Source organism: Myodes glareolus, chromosome 2 (assembly GCF_982192425.1).
Source record: "Myodes glareolus chromosome 2, mMyoGla1.1, whole genome shotgun sequence".
In the NCBI taxonomy this organism is placed as follows: Eukaryota; Metazoa; Chordata; class Mammalia; order Rodentia; family Cricetidae; genus Myodes; species Myodes glareolus.
This window is the reverse complement of record NC_142027.1, coordinates 108,649,290-108,667,895: the sequence shown is the minus strand read 5'-3', so window position 1 is coordinate 108,667,895 and position 18,606 is coordinate 108,649,290. Positions and strand designations below refer to the sequence as shown.

General features: G+C 49.8%; 3 protein-coding genes across 8 annotated transcripts in view; 2 read left to right on the top strand and 1 right to left on the bottom strand.

Annotated features, from left to right (window-relative positions):
- The first annotated feature begins 2,234 nt into the window (after positions 1-2,234).
- Positions 2,235-3,512, top strand: Ppp1r35 (protein phosphatase 1 regulatory subunit 35). The gene is made up of 4 exons (XM_085682753.2): positions 2,235-2,609; positions 2,690-2,945; positions 3,028-3,164; positions 3,257-3,512. The coding sequence occupies exons 1-4, from the start codon at positions 2,382-2,384 to the stop codon at positions 3,428-3,430; spliced, it is 795 nt and encodes a 264-aa protein (XP_085538879.2). The 5' UTR covers positions 2,235-2,381; the 3' UTR covers positions 3,431-3,512.
- Positions 3,513-5,239: 1,727 nt separating this feature from the next.
- Mepce (methylphosphate capping enzyme) lies at positions 5,240-9,833 on the bottom strand. The gene is made up of 4 exons (XM_085682750.2): positions 7,842-9,833; positions 6,502-6,720; positions 5,922-6,048; positions 5,240-5,826 (listed from the first exon to the last, which is right to left on the bottom strand). The coding sequence occupies exons 1-4, from the start codon at positions 9,426-9,428 to the stop codon at positions 5,774-5,776; spliced, it is 1,986 nt and encodes a 661-aa protein (XP_085538876.1). The 5' UTR covers positions 9,429-9,833; the 3' UTR covers positions 5,240-5,773.
- Positions 9,834-11,088: 1,255 nt separating this feature from the next.
- Positions 11,089-18,606, top strand: part of Zcwpw1 (zinc finger CW-type and PWWP domain containing 1) — a 33,515-nt gene continuing 25,997 nt past the window's right edge. For all 6 annotated transcript variants that reach the window (XM_087903473.1, XM_087903471.1, XM_087903472.1 and 3 more), the window contains exons 1-2: positions 11,089-11,229; positions 18,481-18,537. In XM_087903473.1, the coding sequence (XP_087759599.1) occupies positions 18,510-18,537 (28 nt within the window). In that variant the 5' untranslated portion in view covers positions 11,089-11,229; positions 18,481-18,509. The remainder of the gene's footprint in view (positions 11,230-18,480; positions 18,538-18,606) is intronic.

Here is an 18,606-nt window from a genome sequence, read left to right as displayed (position 1 = left end):
GGTAGGCTGGCTGTCTGGTGAGCCCCTGAGACTCACCTGTCTTCACCCTTCATCACTGGGGTTACAGACATGTACCTGGCTTTTCCATAGATGCTGGGGATCCAAACTCAGATTCTTTTTTTTTTTTTTTTTTTTTTTTTTGCGGAGGAGAGGGTTCTAGATAGGGTTTCTCTGTGTAACCTTGGCTATCCTGAAATTCAATCTTTAGAAGTTATTCTTGAACTTACAGAGATCCGCCTGCCTCTGCCTCCCGAGTGCTGGGATTAAAGGTGTACACCACCACCGTCCGGCTCAGAATTCAGATTCTAATGTTTGTGCAGCAAGCACTTTATCCACGAGCCACCTCCCAGTGCGCTCCACCTCTGGTGTTCCTGTCTCCTTCTGGGTGTCGCTTCTGAATTACGGCATGCCTGCCTTTTCTAGGGAGCTGCAGTGGGGCCCATTATTGGTGGCCTTTTTGGCAGATCCTTGAGGAATCCTTTAGCATGAATTCCCTGAGTTCTACACTTGCTTCCTGCCTCTGCTCAAGCGATGCAGCCTTCAGCAGGTGTTGAACTTACGACCATTTAGATCCTCCGTGAAGATGAACACTCTGTTGTTTTATTGTTAAAGAACCACAGAACCAGGCAATGTTGTAGCTGGCGGTTCCTTTCTCTGTCTCAAAGAGAATTAAATGTGAAGATTTAAAAAAAATCATATTGTCTCCAGGCAAGGCGGTGTAGCCTTTAATTCCAGCACCCAGGAAGCAGAGGTAGTAGGATCTCTGTGAGTTTGAGGTAATCATGTTCTAGAGAGTGAGTTCCAGGACAGTCAGAGATGCGTACTGAGACTCTGTCTCAAGCAAATAAATAAGCAAAGAATTAATACAGAAAGGTTTCTACTCTCCTACATTCCCTCTCCCCTTAGCTCTTTTTATTTATCTATTTTTTTTTTTTTTTTTTTTTTTAGCTCAGGCTGGCCTCAGACTTTCTGTGTAGTTGAGGATGATCTTGAACTCCGGATCCTCCTGTGCTGCTGCCTCCTACTGGTATTACAGTGTTTATGTATGTATGTATGTATGTATACAATATTCTGTCTCTGTGTATGCCTGAAGGCCAGAAGAGGGATCCAGACCTCATTACAGATGATTGTGAGCCACCATGTGGTTGCTGGGAATTGAACTCAGGACCTTTGGAAGAGCAGGCAATGCTCTTAACTGCTGAGCCATCTCTCCAGCCCACTGGTTTTACAGTCTTGTATTATCACAGCTAAACTTTTATTGTTTCTGAATTGTGTAAAAGAAACTACACACTGTGTGCCCTTTGCAGATTGGCAAGAGGATCGCCCACTCTAACAGCTGCCCTGTACCAATAATTCGTTCCCTATTATTGCTCTGGTTACTATTTTAAGATATTTATGTACCACGTTTTAACCCTTTATCTGTTGAAGGATATTACTAGTCTGGGGCTGTGAGTAAGGTGTAGTGAACATGTGTGTACAAGTTTTCAATTGCCCAAGGATATAGAATCAGAGGTCACAATTTTGGGTTTTAGTTAATTAGGTCTCTCATAGCCCACCGTGTCCACCAAGTCCCTGTGTAGCCTAGGCTAGCCCTGAATTCCTGATCCGTTTCTGCTTTCGACTCCCAAGATGTCATTGCTTTTCAGGTCTTCTGTCGCGTGTGTGTGGGGATTAGGATGTGGATTTTACTAGTGTGTGTTAAAGTGCGGAGGTCAGAGGACAACTTGTGCAAGTCAGTTCTCTCGTTCCACCCCGTGTGAGCCTGGAATTGAGCTCAGATTGTCAGGCTTGGTGGCAAGCGCCTTCAACCTTGGGGCCATCTTTCCGGCCACCAGAATGTGGACTTAAAGTTAAGGTGCTATTTCCTAAATTCCTACAGTATTTCCTACTCAAATACAAGAGTTCAGGGACTTTGCACGAAGCCCACTTCGATCGGTGTACAGAAGTGACTGAAGCCGTCAGGAACGCTGTGGGGACACCGCACTGGACGTCCAGATACGAGAGCCGTGACCATTTTGTTTCGGTGAAAGAGGACTAACACTGTAATCCCAGAACAAACGCGAAGACGATTCTGACAGGTGAGAACGCCACATCCGCGTTCCCGAAAGGACAAAGTAGACTTGCTGGGGATCCGTAGGGCATCTACGCACCGGCGCCCTAATGTCCCGCCTTAAGGGCGAAGTCGGTGTGTAAGGGCGGAAGTGTTCCCGGAAGCTGGAGGGTGGAGCGATGGGAATGACATCCAGGAACACCAATGGGGTGTGGCGGCGGGCTTGTTGTCTTACTCCGGGGGAATAAGGCGCTAACGGTTTCCGGTAGTGGCAGCCCCCCGAGGGGTCGGAGGAAAGAGGCGACACCGGTACCCCAGCAGCGACGGCGAGATGCTGGGCTACGGGGCGTCTGAGTTGGGATCTATGGAGGGCGAAGAGGCCGTGGAGGCCCCGGGGCCAGTCCCGGAACCGCGAGCCCCGGAGCCGCGAGCCCCAGAGCCCGAGCCGGGCTTGGACTTGAGCCTGAGCCCGAGCCCGTTGCCCGAGAGTCCGGAGCGGAGGGGCGGCAGTCCGGGACGGCGGAAGGGGCGGCGGGGCGGCGGCCGGAGGGGGCGGCAGGTGAGCGGCGGCGTGGCCCGGCCCCCCGCTGGCAGAGTGTCCCAGACTCCGCCGTTTACCGTTCCGCCCTCTGCTCTCAGGTTCGATTCCACCTGGCGCCGCCCTCCCCGGTCCGCTCCGAGCCGCTGCTCTCGGCCTGTGCCCAGAGCGACGATCCCGCGGCGCCGCAGCCGCTGGAGGTGGCGGCCCCGCAGAGCAGCCTGGCCCTGAGTTTGGAGCTGCAGAGCGCGCGCGCTGCAGTCGCCGGCGGCCAGTTTGATGCTGCGAAGGCGGTGGAGGAGCAGCTGCGAAAGTCGTTCCAGACCCGCTGCGTCCTGGAGGAGACGGTGGCGGAGGGTGAGGGGGGCAGGCGCCCGGCCCCGGCGGCGGTGGTCTGGGTGAAGGGCGCTGCTCACCCTCGCCTCTCCTGCGCCTACAGGGTTGAACGTGCCGCGCTCTAAGCGGCTCTACCGAGACCTGGTGAGTCTGCAGGTGCCGGAGGAGCAGGTTCTGAACGCGGCGCTGAGGGAGAAGCTGGCCATGCTGCCGCCGCAGCCCCGAGCCCCGCCGCCCAAGGTGATGGAAGGGATCCAGGGACCCGAGCTCCTCTCCCTGGGCTCTTCCTCCATCCCGAGTGTAACCTTGCGTTGGGCCTCACCTTCCCACAGGAGGCGCTCGGGCCGGGGCCAGACATGACCATGCTGTGCAACCCAGAGACTCTGTATTACGAGGTTCCGCACTTGACAGTGGACGGACTGCCCCCGCTAAGGCTTCAAGCCCGGCCCCGCCCTCCAGAAGATACCTTTCTCATGCATCAGATGCTGAGGCGCTGGGAAGCCTAGCCCTCAACTCTCCGTAGTGCTAGTCTAAAGTTTTGTTAAAGTTGTTTCCTCACAGAATAAAGTTATTTTTTTAAAAAAACAACTTTGCTCCTAGTTGGAAGCTGTCTGTAGGTGAGAATGTTCTCCCCCCCCTTCAGTGATGGAAAGCACTAAGTGGGGTCAGACTTAAGTCACCTGTCTTCTGATTATAATTAGAATTTGAGACTTAGCTTTACATTATTGTGCCAAGTCCTAGGGTTTGGGAGGCTGAGCAGAAGAATCCTGTGTTCAAGGAGTCTGAGCTACACAAATTATTTCCTTTAATGTGGTTTCAGGCTGGGGTAGGTAGGTTCAGCTCCGTGGTAGCATTTGGTTAAGTATGTACAAAGCCCTGGCTTCAATCCCCAGAGCATGTGTGCAGTGTGTGCACACACTAGTCAAAGCTCATTGGGTTTCCACTTGGGCTGAGCGTGATGATGAACACTTGTGAGATAAGACACAGCAAGATCAGGGGTTCCTGGCCCACCCAAGTTAGGAGATACGGCCTCAAAAACCACAACAAAATGCACCCCCTTACACACTCTGCCCCATTTATAAGACCATTTATTTCTTTTTCTTTCTGGTTTTTTTCAAGACAGGATTTCTCTGTAGCTTTGGAGCCTGTCCTGGAACTAGGTCTTGTAGACCAGGCTGGTCTCGAACTCAGAGATCCACTTGCCTCTGCCTCCTGAGTGCTGGAATTAAAGGTGTGAGTCACCACTGCCCGATAAGAACAATTTTTAATCTATGTCTGTTTAGCTCTGGTTGTCTTGGAACTTCTTTGGAACCAGGCTAGCCTTGAACTCAGATTTGCCTGCCTCTGCTTCCCAAGTGTTAGGATTAAAGGCCTGCACCACTACATCTGGCTATTCAAATACTTCTAAACAAAAGTATTTACCTAAATATGGGTTTTATCATTAAATAATTGCTCCACAGGAGTCTGTCCGGGCTTCATTTGCGTATTACCCATGTTGTCTAACAGAACAGTGCTGAGCTTTCAATGTCCAAGGTTACAGGAACCCTTGACAAAGCAATGGAGAACTTCATTTTGCAAACCACCCAAACATCTCATTCCAGCAGCAGTCCTGAAGCAGGTTTGTGCTTCTGGACTATTACCCATCTCAAGCTCCATTTTACCCCTGCTGCCAAGCCCTCAGCCTTCCACCTCACACTCATGCACACATTCACTTGTCTGCGGTTTCTTTAGAAGGAAACTAAGTTGGACTCAATAAGCTACACACCAAAATTTTCTCTACTCCTCCCCCTTTCTCAAGCAGTAAGGGTACTGGCTAGTTTTATTGGTGTTATCAGGAGGGAGCCTCAACTGAAAAAATGGCTCTATAAGACCAAGCTATAGGCAGGTATGTAGGACATAGTGATTGATGGGATAGGGCCTGGCCCATTGTGGGTGGGACAATCCCTGGGCTGGTGGTCCTGGGGTCTGGTCTATAAGAAAGGCAGGAACAAGTCAGTAAGCAGCATCCTTCCACGGCTTCTACATCAGCTGCCTCCAGGTCCCTGCCCTTCCTCTGACGATGAACTGAGATGCGGACATAGGAACTGAATAAACTCTTCCCAAGTTTCCTTGGCCATAGTGTTTCATCAGAGCAGTATCAACCCTAACTAAAAAACAGGGACTATCTGTCTTCCACCCCTACAGGATATCACTCCATTATGTAGCTCACCCAGGCTCGCCTCAAACCCCAAGATCAGCCTGCTTGCACCACAACCAGCAAAATTCACCCAAGATTCCTAAGAGGTACCATTCCACCAGAAAGCGCCAGACACAGGTGCAGGGGCCACTGCCCGAGTTATCAAGTTTATTGTGCTGTTCTCACATTCCAAACCCAGCTCCCTCTTCCCCCCCGGGGGACAGCAGAAGGAAGGATTTCACAGTACCTGTGTGTCTCCTTACCAAACTTCCCCTCTAACACCCTTAGTCCATCCATGGTCCACTTAAGTGCAGCTAGGAACAAAGGCTGAGAAGCAGGAATCTCCTTCGGAGAACAGGAGGAAGGGCTAGATAATTTGACATTCCCCCTTCCCATGCCCAAGGAGGACAGAGTCAGCAAACAGTCCATGCCATCCAGCCCAGCAGGCTGGGAGAGGAAGCTGATGTAATTCCAGCACAGCTGGGCTTACTCAAGTGCCAGAGGTGTCAGGGAGAAGACTTGGGGAAGCAACTTAAGAAAAGCTCTCTTTACAGATCCAAGAAAAGAAACTTTTTGGAGTTAGACAGGAAAGACCTTGGGATAATTTCCTCTTCCTCCAGGTCTTCAGGAGCAGCAAGGGCAGCCTCTTCACACCTTCTGTTCAGAAGGCCACTTAGTGGCTGGGGGATCGGGCCTTGTGGAACAAGTACACAGGACGCTGGAAGCCTGAAAGGAGCACACAGAAGACAGTGGGTAGGACCTTGAGAGTCTCTACAGGGCTAGCACACCCCCATCCCAGTGAAAAAGTGAGCCATTCTTACCTCTGGAGGTGTTACTTGGTGTGGCCACAAGCTCATAGCTGGAGAAGCCCACCTCTGGGGATGTCAGGTAGGAACTGAACTGTTCTGGCTTCAGCTGGATTCGAAAGTAGTTCTTATAGATTGTTTCCTGGGGAAACGGGAGTGGAGGGTCACATTTAGCTCACCACCTCTTTCCCTGGCCAAGAACAACACCCTTTTCTCTTTGCTCAGCAAGTCTGAGCTGAGTATGGTGGCCCACACCAGCCATCTCAAGTACTTAGGAGGCTGAAGAGTTCAATACCAGCCTGCAATACAGAGCCAGTTCAGACCAGCAGCTTAGCTAGGTTCAAAATAAAAAAAGGGCTGACCAGGTGGTTGCTAGCGCCATGCCTCTGATCCCAGCCTGGTCTACAGTGCAAATTCCAGGACAGTCAAGGCTACACTGAAAAACTCTGTCTAGAAAAAAACAAAACCAAATCAAACGGGCTGGGCTGTAGCTCACTGGTAGAGAGGCCACTTTCCCTGCCATGTGCGAGGTCTGGGTTTAACCCCCAGGGAAATAAAAACATGACTATCCCATCTCCACAGAAACCTAACTCACCGTGAGAGACTTTCTCCTGCAGTAGGACGACCATGGTTGGGGCTCCAGGACCAGAATGCCACCAGGGCGCAGATGCCGGTAGATCCGGCGGAACATGCGCTTTAGCCCCTCGTCCCCCCAGTTCAGGTGCACCCACTTGGTGAGGCTGAGGCAGAGCACCACATCATATTCAGGTCTTTGGGCATCCACCAGCTCATCTCGGTCCAGGACATAGTTACCCTGAGGGCCAGAGGAGGGCAGAGAGGTCAGAAGGAGAGAGGAAGCACCACTGGCCCACAACCAGACTCGGAGACAAAGTCCTACACACAACCTCACGTGGGTCCTGGTGGCCCTCTTCTCTGAGGCTCCTCCCGCCAGCGCCTTCTGTTAGTCTCACGGTCTCTCTTCTCCCTTTCCTGGTGCTAAACCAAACACACCTAAAAGGGAGCCTGGGCAGATTTAAATCGAAGTACTCATCTGAGGGTAACTGGGGAATACTGGAGTGCTCCCAAGGCCCCAGCCCAGGGGACCTCATATACACAGGCGGTGGTTCTAAAGACTGAGGCTGGCCCCATATAGGCTCTTCAGTAGGCTCTAATGTGCCAAGCCTATTCTTTCTCCAATGAAGTCAAAGACTTAGGAAACCTTCTCTGGAAGTAAACTCATCACTACTCCCCAGAAAGGCATTTTTTCAGTCTAAGCCATGCACAAACATTCCTTTGGATGGGCTAAGAACCACTCAATGGACAAAGCTAGTGGAGACAGGGACACATTCTCTATCAGGCTGGGAACTCTCCTCTCCTGCTATTCAGAGTCAGCATGGAAGAGACCGAAAGCCAAGCCTGCTGGTTCCTGACCAGTAACTTAAGCAGTGTGTGCTGTATCTAGGGAAACAAAAAGCAGCCAATGCAAATGAGGCACCTATCAAAGGACCCAAACTACATGTATTGGAGTGCCACCAGTCTCCCTCAAAGACGCCCAATCTCATGCTCCCTCAGACAAGGTTCTACCTGGACAGAGCAGTAGAGGTTACTCTCAAGGGAAGGTGGATTGTCTGGATTATAGTCCCCACTGTAAGCAGGGCATGTCAGTCCCCATATTGGGGCTGAGATCCTTCGATTCAGGAGAAAATACCAGATGTTAGAGCCCGAAGGTAGAGATCCCACTTTCCAGGTTATAGAAGAGACAACACACCCAGTAGAGATTCTCTGGCCAGTCCAGACTGTTCTCTCCAGGAGATGGTTCTTGTAGGAACAGATGCAGGAATATACCTCTAGGTCATGACCTTCCCCCCAGAACATTCCTATTTAATCTCATCTTCACATTTGGACCCTATTCCAAGAGCCTTTGGACTCTCTTACCGTGACGAAGACAACATTGTTGGGGAAGACAGTTGTGTCCGCTCCATCCAAGGGCACTTGGGGTGCAGCGATGGGACCCCGGCTGGCTGTCAGTGAGGCTGGGAAGCAGCTCCTTTTTCGGACAGTGGCAGTCCCTTCCTCCCCCTCTGTCCCTGGGTTACCCTCAGAAGTCTGGGCTTGGAGACGAAGCTCCTCGGAAAGGTAGTGTCGGATATTTTGGCGGGCAGAGTGGATAAGTCTTGGATCGATGTCCAGCCCAACCATGCGGGCTGGGCCCCACTTGCAGGCAATACTTAGGGTCAGATGGCCAACATTGCAGCCCAGATCCAGGACGTCCCGGCCTTGAAACCACTCTGGCTTCAACACCCTAAGGCGCACGTCCTCACAGGAAGGATTGCGATAGCCATAGTATTTGCAGTAATTCCCATACTGGAACTTTTGTTGTTGCTTTTTGAAGCCAGTTGCAGGTGGTGGGTGGTGATGGCGGCCTCCCCCACTCCCTCTGCCCTTTTCCTTGGAACCCTGGCTTCCACCCCTAGCCCCTGCCTCCGACTTGCTGGAAGTCCTGCGGCGTTTGCGGTGTCGGGAGGAGGAAGATGAGGGTGCAGAGGTAACTGAGGCAGCTGGAGGGGCAGAAAGGGAGCCTGAGGAGCCCTGCAGGGCAGATGGAAGGGGAGACACAACTTCGTCCCTGCAGTTGATGGCTGTGTTGAGTTCATAGGGTTGAGGGGCATCGCGGTTCTGGCCTCTGTGCTGCTGTTGCGTGGCACCCTCCCCTTGGAGTGAGGGGGTGAGAGGGTCAGCTGGCAGCACGGCGTGGCTATCGTTCCCTCCAGACGCCTGCTGCTGCTGATGGTGCGGTCCCCGATGTCTATGGCGCTTGCGACCGATCTTGAGTGGCGAGGCCAGAACTACATGGGCCTCATCAGTGCAAGTGTTGAGACTGAGCGGGTCAGTGATATCTTTGGGGATGAGGATCTCCACAGGGTCTCGCCCCTTGGCCGGAAGTGGGGATGACTTTGGGGTCTCCGCATTGAGCGCTCTACTTACTTCCTCATCCAGGAGGCTATTCAGGTTCAGTGGATCAAATATATTGCCCCCCAGAAGAAAATTGGAGGGTAACACTGAGTCGCAGTCCGAATTCACCCGCCGGCGCCTCTTGAAGGCCGGATGTTTGAAGCCTCCACCGCTACCTCCCCCCACGTTACAGCTATTTCTTCTTTTGCCCCCGCCCCCCCCGGGGGGTCGGTGGGGCTGGTAGCCATTGCGAGGTCGAGGAGGGGCCGGGGGACCCAGGTCCGTCCCGCCCCCTCCCCGTCGCTCCTCCTCCACGTCCGCAGGAGCAGTGGCTCGCCCCTGGGGCTCCCCATGTGCCTGTGCCTGGGGGCCGCCCCCTCCGCTGGCTGCGGCCCCGGCCGAGTGCGCGCGTGGGCCCGGCCCGCGTTCCGTCCCGTCGCGGGGCTCCCCGGAGGCAGCCTCTCGGTGCGATCGCACCTCGGGGCCGCCCCCTCCGCCCGACTCGTCTTTGAGCGGCGGCGGCGGGGCCGGCACCAGAAAGGGTTCCTTCTCCGCCGCCATCTCGATCATCTCCTCCCCCTGTTTAATTCCCCCTTCCCGGGCGAGGGGACTGAGACGAGATCACGGGGAAGCCCCCTGCAAACCCTTCCGAAGCCCGCCTCCCTCCCGCCCCTTCCCCGAGTGCGCGCGCAGCTCTGCCTCGCGCCCAAGCGCCTCCACCTCCCTCCCGCGACACACGAAGCGCGCCCCACTCGCCCGCGAGACCAAAACAAGATGCCCGCGAGACCCGGACAAGCCGAGGCGCCAACTGCGCGTGCGCCGCCACCCTCGCCGCCGCCACTACCACTCCGCCGCGAGCGCGCACGACGGGCGCGCGGTCCGCTCGCCCAGGACCCACGCATGCGCACGCCGCCACCACCCGGGCTGCGCGCGCACGGGGGAGTGCGAACCAACTTAACGGCTCCGAGAGTTTAAACACAGCCCCCCCCTTCCCGGCTGCCTCCCCCTCCCCCAGCCCGAGACGCCCACTGCCCGACACGGACACCCGACTTCCCTTCGCCGCCACGTCCAAGCCCTACTGCTAGCCTTTGTCTCTGCCGTGCGCTCCCACCCACCGGAGGCGGGGAACGGGAGCCGCCGTGAAAAGGTCTCCTTGACACCCGACCCTGGTTCCTGAGGAATGGGGCTCCGCGGTCTCCGCCCGGCTCTAAACCCAACAACCTCCCCGCCCCGCCTCCTTCCTCCCCCATCCCCGCCCCTCCCAGGGCGCGCCTGCGCACAAGCCTCTGGGGCTTACGCGAGAAGGGGTGACACGTGCTGGAGGCGATGCTCCGCCTTTTCAGCCCTAGGGGCGGGGAGCGTGACGTCGCTTCCTCAGGTTAGGTCCACGCAGCGTGCGTCAGCACGCTCCCGAGGGGGTGTGTCTCCCCAGCGCAAGGGGCGGGGTCGTGAATTATTCATGGACTGGTCCTCGTCCCTCTTCCACCGGTCTAGTTAGAATTAGAACTTGTGGGAGCTGGAGGGAGGCTAAGGAATCAAGCACACTCCCTCAAGGACTGTTATCAATAAAATGCAATACATAATTTAAAGTAGCCTCTGAATTGAAAACAATAATAAAAAGCACTAAAACATCAGACGTTGTCCAGGTTCCCCGTCTCCGGAAAAGGCCCGATCGTCCTCGGAACCCTCCTTCCTGCAACAGCGAACACCTAGAGAACCACGCCTTCCTCCCGCCCCGCACCTACGTCTGGACTCGGGCGACAGCGCCTCAGTCCCCACCCGCTAGTGCAGCTCCTGCAGCACTTTACACACGCGCGAGTGTGGGCGGGAAAGGCTAAGCACTTGCTTAGGGTCCCCTGCCCCGGCCAATGGGAAGCACTGATTCGATGCCGAGTCCCCACAGTGATGGCAGGCAGTTCCTCTGCCACAGGACAGGCAAGAGTGGAGCTCAAGATGGTCTCAAACAAAATACAAAAGCGTGAAGGAAACGAAAAGATAAGGGTTATTGCATGAAAACAGGAAGAAGGAGGCAATTTGAGACAGATACGGGAACGAAGTGCCCCAGGCGCTCCGCTGCCTAATTGGGGGGGGGGGGGAGAGAGGAACGGCACCCGCGAGGAGGATTCTGGGACTTGTAGTTTCACGAGGCTTTAGTTTGGAAGATGGCGGTATATCCCAGCTGCGCAGACGCAAAGAGGCTTCCAACTGCGCATGCGCATCGTCTCCGAGCGCGCGCCACTTGGCGGCGGAATTGGTCCGTGTCCTCGCGCCTTCTCTAGGTGGCGGGAAAAGTAGGTCGCGGTGGAGGTGTGTGGAATGGCTGCGACAGCGTAGGCGACGCCTCCTCTTTAGGTCCTCGTCGCTTCAGAAGGTAGTTGGCTTTTATCCAGCCGCAAAGGAAGGTGTTAGGTTGGCCGAGGAGGAATTTTCTCTTCAGAGCTACGACCGACCCTTTTTCCTCAGAGTCGCTGATCTTCAAACCACTCGCCACAAAGACAGCCCCGTGTCGTGGCGGAAAATGAGGACTTGAGGGACAGTGAGGCCGAGCGTGAGCTGAGGGCAAGAGGCTCTTAGGGTGGGATTCTTGGTCAGGATGAAGGCCTGGCTAACCGCCGCTGATGTTCTGAGGGGAGACGGGGAGACGAGGGTGCTTTGACTGGGTGAGACCTCCCATATTTTAGTCCCCCCCGTTTTTTTCCAAGACAGGGTTTCTCTGTAGCTTTGGTGCTTGTCCTGGAACTAGCTCTTATAGACCTGGCTGGCCTCGAACTCACTGAGATCCGCTTGCCTCTGCCTCCCGAGTGCTGGGATTAAAGGCATGCGTCGCCATCGCTGGGCTGAAAGCACCCATTTTTAATGTCTGTCCCCTAGAGAACTGGTGAAGGACAGGAAGAGGACCAATGAAGGTTCTTATTTTGGGGTTTCTCCGTGGGGCTGGGTGTTTATGGCTCCACATCCTGGTAGATTGGAAGCCGAAAGGGTGCACGCTCTGCCAAGGAATAGGACTTCTTGAAGTGAGAACATCCCCGAGGGCCAGCCTCAGGTCTGGGACAAGGTGGGGAGGGACACGAGTGGCAGCAATCCAGAGACTGATGTCAAGAGTAGAAATGACATAAGCTGTGGAGGAAGAAACTTGCGCTGGTCAGTGGTGGTGCACATCTTTAATCCCGGCACTGGGGAGGCAGAGACAGGCGGATCTCCGTGAATTCGAGGACAGCCTGGTCTACAGAGTGAGTTCCAGGACAGTCAGGGCTACACAGAGAAATCCTGTCTTGAACCCCCCAGCCCCCAAAGAATACTGCTTTTCCCATAAGTGACCACATCTTTGGGCTTTCTCCCCCTCTCCGCTTGTTTTATTCTCCCTGAGACAGGGTTTCTCTGTGTAGCTCTGGCAGCCCTTTAACTCGCCTTATAGACCAGGCTGTCCACAGATCCTCCTGCCTCTGCCTCCCGAGTACAGGAATTAAAGGTGTGCGCCACCACTGTCTGGCTTCATTCTTCTCCAGTCCCCCACCCTGAACTAATAATAATACACTATCATGGATTTTTTTAAAAGATTTTATTTATTTATTAAGTACACAGTGTTCTGCCAGAAGAGGGCGCCACATCTCGTTACAGATGGTTGTGAACCACCATGTGGTTGCTGGGGATTGAACTCAGGACCTCTGGAAGAACAACCAGCACTCCTAACCTCTGAGCCATCTCTCCAGCCCACTATCATGGATTTTATTTGAATTTTTTTTGTGGAAAGTTTAGCTTGGGTAATGGCTTCTGAAAGCCAATTTGGTCAGGGTAGATGGACTTCTAGTCTTTCTTTACTTGTTAAATGTTTAAAAGGTTTGCAGAAGCCGGGGAGGTGGTGGCACATGCCTTTCATTCCTGCACTCAGGAGGCAGAGTCAGGCGGATCTCTGTGAGTTCGAGGCCAGCCTGGTCTACAAGAGCTAGTTCCAGGACAGGGTCCAAAGCTGCAGAGAAACTCTGTCTCAAAAAAACCAAAAAAAAAAAACCCAAAAAAAAACTTCAAAAATAACAATTAATCAAATCATGAGAATAGGCAGTCGCTTATAGGCTGTTAGACATTAATGTCCAAAGACCATTAACTCCATCTTAAAGGAAATGAAATTTTAAAATGAATTTTATTTTAAAAAGTTTTATTATCCTTATCTATTTGTTGTGTGAGGTGTGTTTGTGTGTTCGCGTGTGCACATATCATACAACATGTGGAGGCCAGAGGGCAACCTGTTTTCCCCTCCCTGTCCATGTTTGTATCCCTGGCTGTTCTGGAAGTCACTTGTAGCCCAGACTGGACTCAAAGTTCCAGCAATGGAATTCATCAGTCTCTCAAGTGCTGGGATTAGAGCCATGAACCACTAACTGTCTTAAATGAAAAACTTCAATACAGGGGTTTTTTTCTTTTTTCTTTATCTGGCAAGGGTTTTCTGTAGGTCTCAAACTAGAGCTCACTCCCCTGTCTCAGTAACCCTGTAGCTGGAATTCAGACATGACTCACTGTCCTAGCTTCCAAGAGCTTAAAAATAGTCCTTTTAAATTGTAGGGTCTTGGTTTATAGCCCTCAAATTTGAACTTTGAATCCTGCCTCAATCCATGAATGCTGGTATTAAATAGAATCTTTGTGATTTTTAGAAAATCTTGGAATATATGGTAATAGACAACAATGAAGGGGCTGCTTTTCTTCAAGGAACAGAAAATCAATATAAAGAGGGAATAATAGCATATTCAGGAGGGGGGACATCATAAGGTGGATAATTAATTTTTTTGACAAATATTGGGAGCGCTAAATTAAGTTAGTTTGCTATACTAGGTCTGTTTAAAACTTTATAAACATATTTTAAGTTTATGAGTATATGTTATCTATGGTAATGGTTCCATTGTGGTAAATTTGCACATGTATATAATTCGATTATATTCACACAACTATTCTCTTTTATTCCCATCTCACCAGTGGCTTCACCATTGAATATGTTTCTTTCCTCAGCAACTAGTGCTGCCTTCAGATCTTATGAGTCCCCCTCCCTGCTTTTTTTGTTCGCTGGGGTATGGTCTCGTGTAGCCTATGCTGGCCTTGAATTTGTCATCCTGATTAGACATTTCTGCCATCATTCCCAGCATACCAGATTTGGTCTTTTATACTCTTAGAAATCTGTGGAGGAGTCCAAGAAGTTTTATTATAATCATTTTTTTAAGTATGTGTGCAAACCACATATAAGTGAATGCCTGAAGAGACTGGAAGAGGGAGTCAGATCCTGGGGAGCTGGGGTTATGGGCAGTTGTGAGCCACCCATGGATGTTGAGAACTGAACTTGGGTTCTCTGGAAGAGCAACAAGCACTTTCCCTTAACGTCAGGGCTATCTTTCCAGGTGGGTTGCCTCTTTTTTTTCTGTTTTCCTCCTCATATCCATTTCATATGAGAGAAAAGAGAAATTAAAACCTCAGATGGAGGGTTGGTGAGATGGCTCAGAGGATAAGAGCACTGGCTGCTTTTCCAGAGGTCCTGAGTTCAATTCCCAGCAACCGCATGGTGGCTCACAACCATCTGTAATGAGGTCTGATGCCCTCTTCTGGCCCATAGGGATACATGCAGGCAGAATATTGTATATATAATAAATAAATAAATCTTTAAAAAAAAATCCTCAAATGGAGACTGGGGAGGTAACTCAGCAAGTAAATACCTACCACACAAGTAGAGGATCACCAACACCCACACAAAAAACTGGATGTGATGGTGTGGGTCTGTGGCCTCAGCACTGCGAGGTGGAAACAGATGGATACTGGGGACTTGACCAGTCAGTCTATCTGAATTGGCGAGCTCCAGGTTCACTGCGAGACTCTGCTCAAAAATATAATGTGGAAAGTGAAAAGAGACTTCATGTAATTCGCTTCTGCCTTTACACTCTAACAAGTGCAAGCTGGTATTTTACATATTTTTAAAATAGTTTTTTCTCTCTCCAAATCAGCTTTTTAGTATTTGCTATTGTGGAGGAAGCAAATTCATCTCAGACGGGGAGCAGCGCTTGACTTATTAGAAAGTAACTTCTTGACTTTCTCTTCTCTATTGATTGGGTTAGAAATTTTGAAAATAATGTTCTCACATTCCAACTTTAGATTAAGGGGAACTATTTGCTATACATCACTGCTTATAGAGTTGCTATGTCTTATTTATGTAGTAGTAGTCCATAACTTTCCCTTTTCAAAAAATTAATTAGATTGATTCATTTTACTTGTGAGCATTTCATCTGAATGTTATGTATGTACATCATTTGTGTGCTTGGTACCTGCCAAGGTCAGAAAAGGGCACCCGATCCCCTGAATTAGAGTTACAGATGCTCGTGAACTACTATGTGGGTGCTGGGAATTGAGTCTCAGTCCTCTGCAAGAGCAACAAATACTCCTAACTGCTGAACTATCTCTCCTTTCTTCCTCTTCCTCCCTCCCTCCCTCCCCCCCTCCCTCCCTCCCTTCCTCCCTTCCTTCCCCCTCCCTCCCGTGTGTGTGTGTGTGTGTGTGTGTGTGTGTGTGTGTGTGTGTGAGAGAGAGAGAGAGAGAGAGAGAGAGAGAGAGAGAGAGAGAGAGATAAACAAGGTCATACTTTGTAGATCTGACTGGCTTGGAACTCACACCAGGTTCTTCTGGAACTCACAGAGATCTGCCTATTTCTACCTTCCAAGTGTTGGGATTAAAGTGTGTGCCACCATACCTGGCACATCTGTAAAGTGTTTTTTTTTTCCTCCTTTTTTTCTTTTTGTAGTTTTGAAATAGGGCTTCTCTGTGTAGCCCTGGCTATCCTGAAATTTGCTCCTGTAGACCAGACTGGCCTGAAATTCAGTGATCCACCTACCTCTGCTTCCTGAATACTGGGATTAAAGGCATGTGCCGCCAAGCCATTCTGTAATTCATAATTTGTATTTTTATTTATGTACATGTGCATGTGAATGCAGTGACTGCAGAAGCCAGAAGAGGGCCCAGTCCCCTGGAGCTGGAGTAACAGGCAGTTGTGAGCTGCCTGATGTAGAAGAGCCACAAACACTCTTTTTAAAGATTTATTTATTATGAATACAGTGTTCTTCCTGCATGTATCCCTGCAGGCCAGAAGAGGGCACCAGATCTCTTAAAAATCCAAAGCCCTAATCACTCCAGTAAGATAATTTTAAGAATTGGGAAGCCCAGAACTAGCTTGATGGAATGGAGGATTGGTCCCTGGCATTCAGACAATGACTGATCCAGTGACTTAAGTTCTGTTGTCATTTGTGAGGTCTGAGGTTCAGAAAGGCTCCCTGGCCCTGTAGATCATGTAGGACAAAAGGATAAATTGCAGTTTGAGACTTAGAACTTCATACCATGTGGATATTTTGCTGGATTACACTGGAGACAGGAGGACTACTGAAGATTGTTTCACTGGATTGTTAATTTTAAAAAAAGATTTACTATTTATTTATTTATGTATTTATTTATTTTGTATGTCGTGTTGTACCTGCATGTATCCCTGCAGGCCAGAAGAGGGCACCAGATCGCTTAACTTCTGAGCCATCTCTCCAGCCCTGTGATCTGTAATTCTTCCTAGTTAGTTGGAGCTCCAGAATATTAGCCTGGGAGATCTGTATAGTTTTAAATAAGTTGTTTTTTGTTTTGTTTTGATACAAGGTTTCACTATGTAGCCCTGGATGTCCTGAAACTTACTTTGTAGACTAGGCTAGCCTCCAACTCACAGAGATCTGTGCCTCTTCCTCCCAAATGTTAAATAAGATTTTGAAGCTAAATATTCTAAAGCGTGCAATTTGTGGAGAGCATTCTTTTATGTATTTAAACAATTGTGTGTGTGTGTGTGAGCACAGTGGCTAGCTTCATACATACACCTTATATCTACCTAGACTGATCCTCAGAGACATTTTGATTAGTTCTTTGTTTTTTTCTGGAGCTAGTTTTGAATACATAGCCTGTCATGTAAGCATACATTTTAAATAACCAAATGTCACATCAAGCTCACAGATTTTTCACTCTGCCCTTTCTCTTTTTACATGAATTTTTCATGATACTCTTTGGAATTCTGGAGTTGGGAGAAGAAGTATTTGTCATATGGGGCCAAATTAATACTCATTTTGCAGCCTTTTATTCAATTTTTAAGCTTCTAGTCAGGGTTATAGTTAAGAAAAGAAGAACAAATTATTGTTTCTCCTCCCAATTTTCACTTATCTTTTTTGTTTGTTTGTTTGTTTGTTTTTCGAGACAGGGTTTCTCTGTGGCTTTAGAGCCTGTCCTGGAACTAGCTCTTGTAGACCAGGCTTGGCCTTGAACTCACAGAGATCTGCCTGCCTCTGCTTCCTGAGTGCTGGGATTAAAGGCATGTGCCACCACCACCCGGCACCACTTATCTTTTTTTAATGGAGCAAATGTATGTGGGAACTAGTGATGATGAATTAAGATGGAAACTGAAAATATGCTCCTTACCATAGAAGAAAAGTAATTGCTTCAGAACAGTGTGCCTGAATTACTTATATATGTGCATGTGTGCACATACACAGACATGAAATAGAGTGGGAAAATGCCAAAGGATAATTTAAAAATGGTTTGCACTTAGCTTAATGTGGCCAGTATCTTCTGAACTCATCTGGTGATCTAATGGAGAATACCTTATACCTTGGAATCCATCTCACAGATTGGCAGTGAGAATTAAATGCGATGATACATAAATGGTAAAGAAAAACATCTATGCTAATATGTGTCAGTCACTAGTAAGACAAAACATTGATTTAGTAGAGCAGCTGAGAGTGCATTCCTGAGGATGAGCTGTGTTGATCAAAAATATTCTTGTTACTAGATTTTAAAGTAAAAGACTAAGATAGAAGATGCTATCTTAGGTTCTAGGGGGACCCTGTTGGTTACCAAATGTTTCTGAGCTACAGTAGAAGAATCCAGTATTTTGAGAATTTTTTTTTTGGTTTGAACATTGAAATAACAGAAAAACAAATGTCCCCGTGTATAGGGACCTCTGAATAATTTGTGTCCTAAGTATGTGGGGGAACTTTGAAATGAAAAGAGCATCTTTTCACTCCCAGCCCTGCTATGCCCTTTACCACTACTCCAGTTCTATCTCTGCTTCCATCACTGCTGCTGCTGTGTCCGTCTAGTGAAAGTGCCTGCCTTACTTCAGGCCTGTGTTGTAGACCTGGGATTTCAGTTATTTTGAGACCTGAGGCAGGAGGATTACAAATTCAAAGCTTTCCTGGGTTACAGAGTGAGTCCAAAGCTTACAAAAGAATTCAAGACAAGTCTTGGCAACTTATGGAGACCCTATCTCAAATAAAAAAAGGGCTGAGGATATAGCTCGGTGGTAAAGTGCTTGCCTGGCTAGCATGTACAAAGGCTGAGGTTTAATACCCAGTACTAGAAAAACAAAACCAAGCATTATTGCTTATCTCCAAAGCAGCAACTCTCTGTATGCCCAGGCACGTAGTCAGTATTGATGCAGGGGTAGTGACGGGGTGAAGAAGGCAGAAACATTGCCCCGGATCCCGGACAAATAAATTTAAATCCAAGAAGACAGGGTAAAAAGAAAGTTTAAACATGTCTAACCAAAGTATAACAATTTCTTTTCTTCTAACAGAGGCAAGGATAGTGTAGTTTCTGAACTGAATGATGGCAACATTACAGAATGACAAAGGTGAGCCAAGGTTGAGAGATGTTCACTTAATTCCCTTTTCCCTTCTGTCCATCCTTTCCTTCAAAGGGG

Coding starts and splice junctions, on each gene's coding strand:
- Ppp1r35 (XM_085682753.2), top strand. CDS start 2,382: ATGCTGGGCTACGGGGCGTCTGAGTTGGGATCTATGGAGGGCGAAGAG. Junction 2,946..3,027: donor GGAGGAGACGGTGGCGGAGG/GTGAGGGGGGCA, acceptor CTGCGCCTACAG/GGTTGAACGTGCCGCGCTCT. Junction 3,165..3,256: donor CCCGAGCCCCGCCGCCCAAG/GTGATGGAAGGG, acceptor ACCTTCCCACAG/GAGGCGCTCGGGCCGGGGCC.
- Mepce (XM_085682750.2), bottom strand. CDS start 9,428: ATGATCGAGATGGCGGCGGAGAAGGAACCCTTTCTGGTGCCGGCCCCG. Junction 6,721..7,841: donor ACAATGTTGTCTTCGTCACG/GTAAGAGAGTCC, acceptor TCTGGCCCTCAG/GGTAACTATGTCCTGGACCG. Junction 5,827..5,921: donor ACCAAGTAACACCTCCAGAG/GTAAGAATGGCT, acceptor TGCTCCTTTCAG/GCTTCCAGCGTCCTGTGTAC.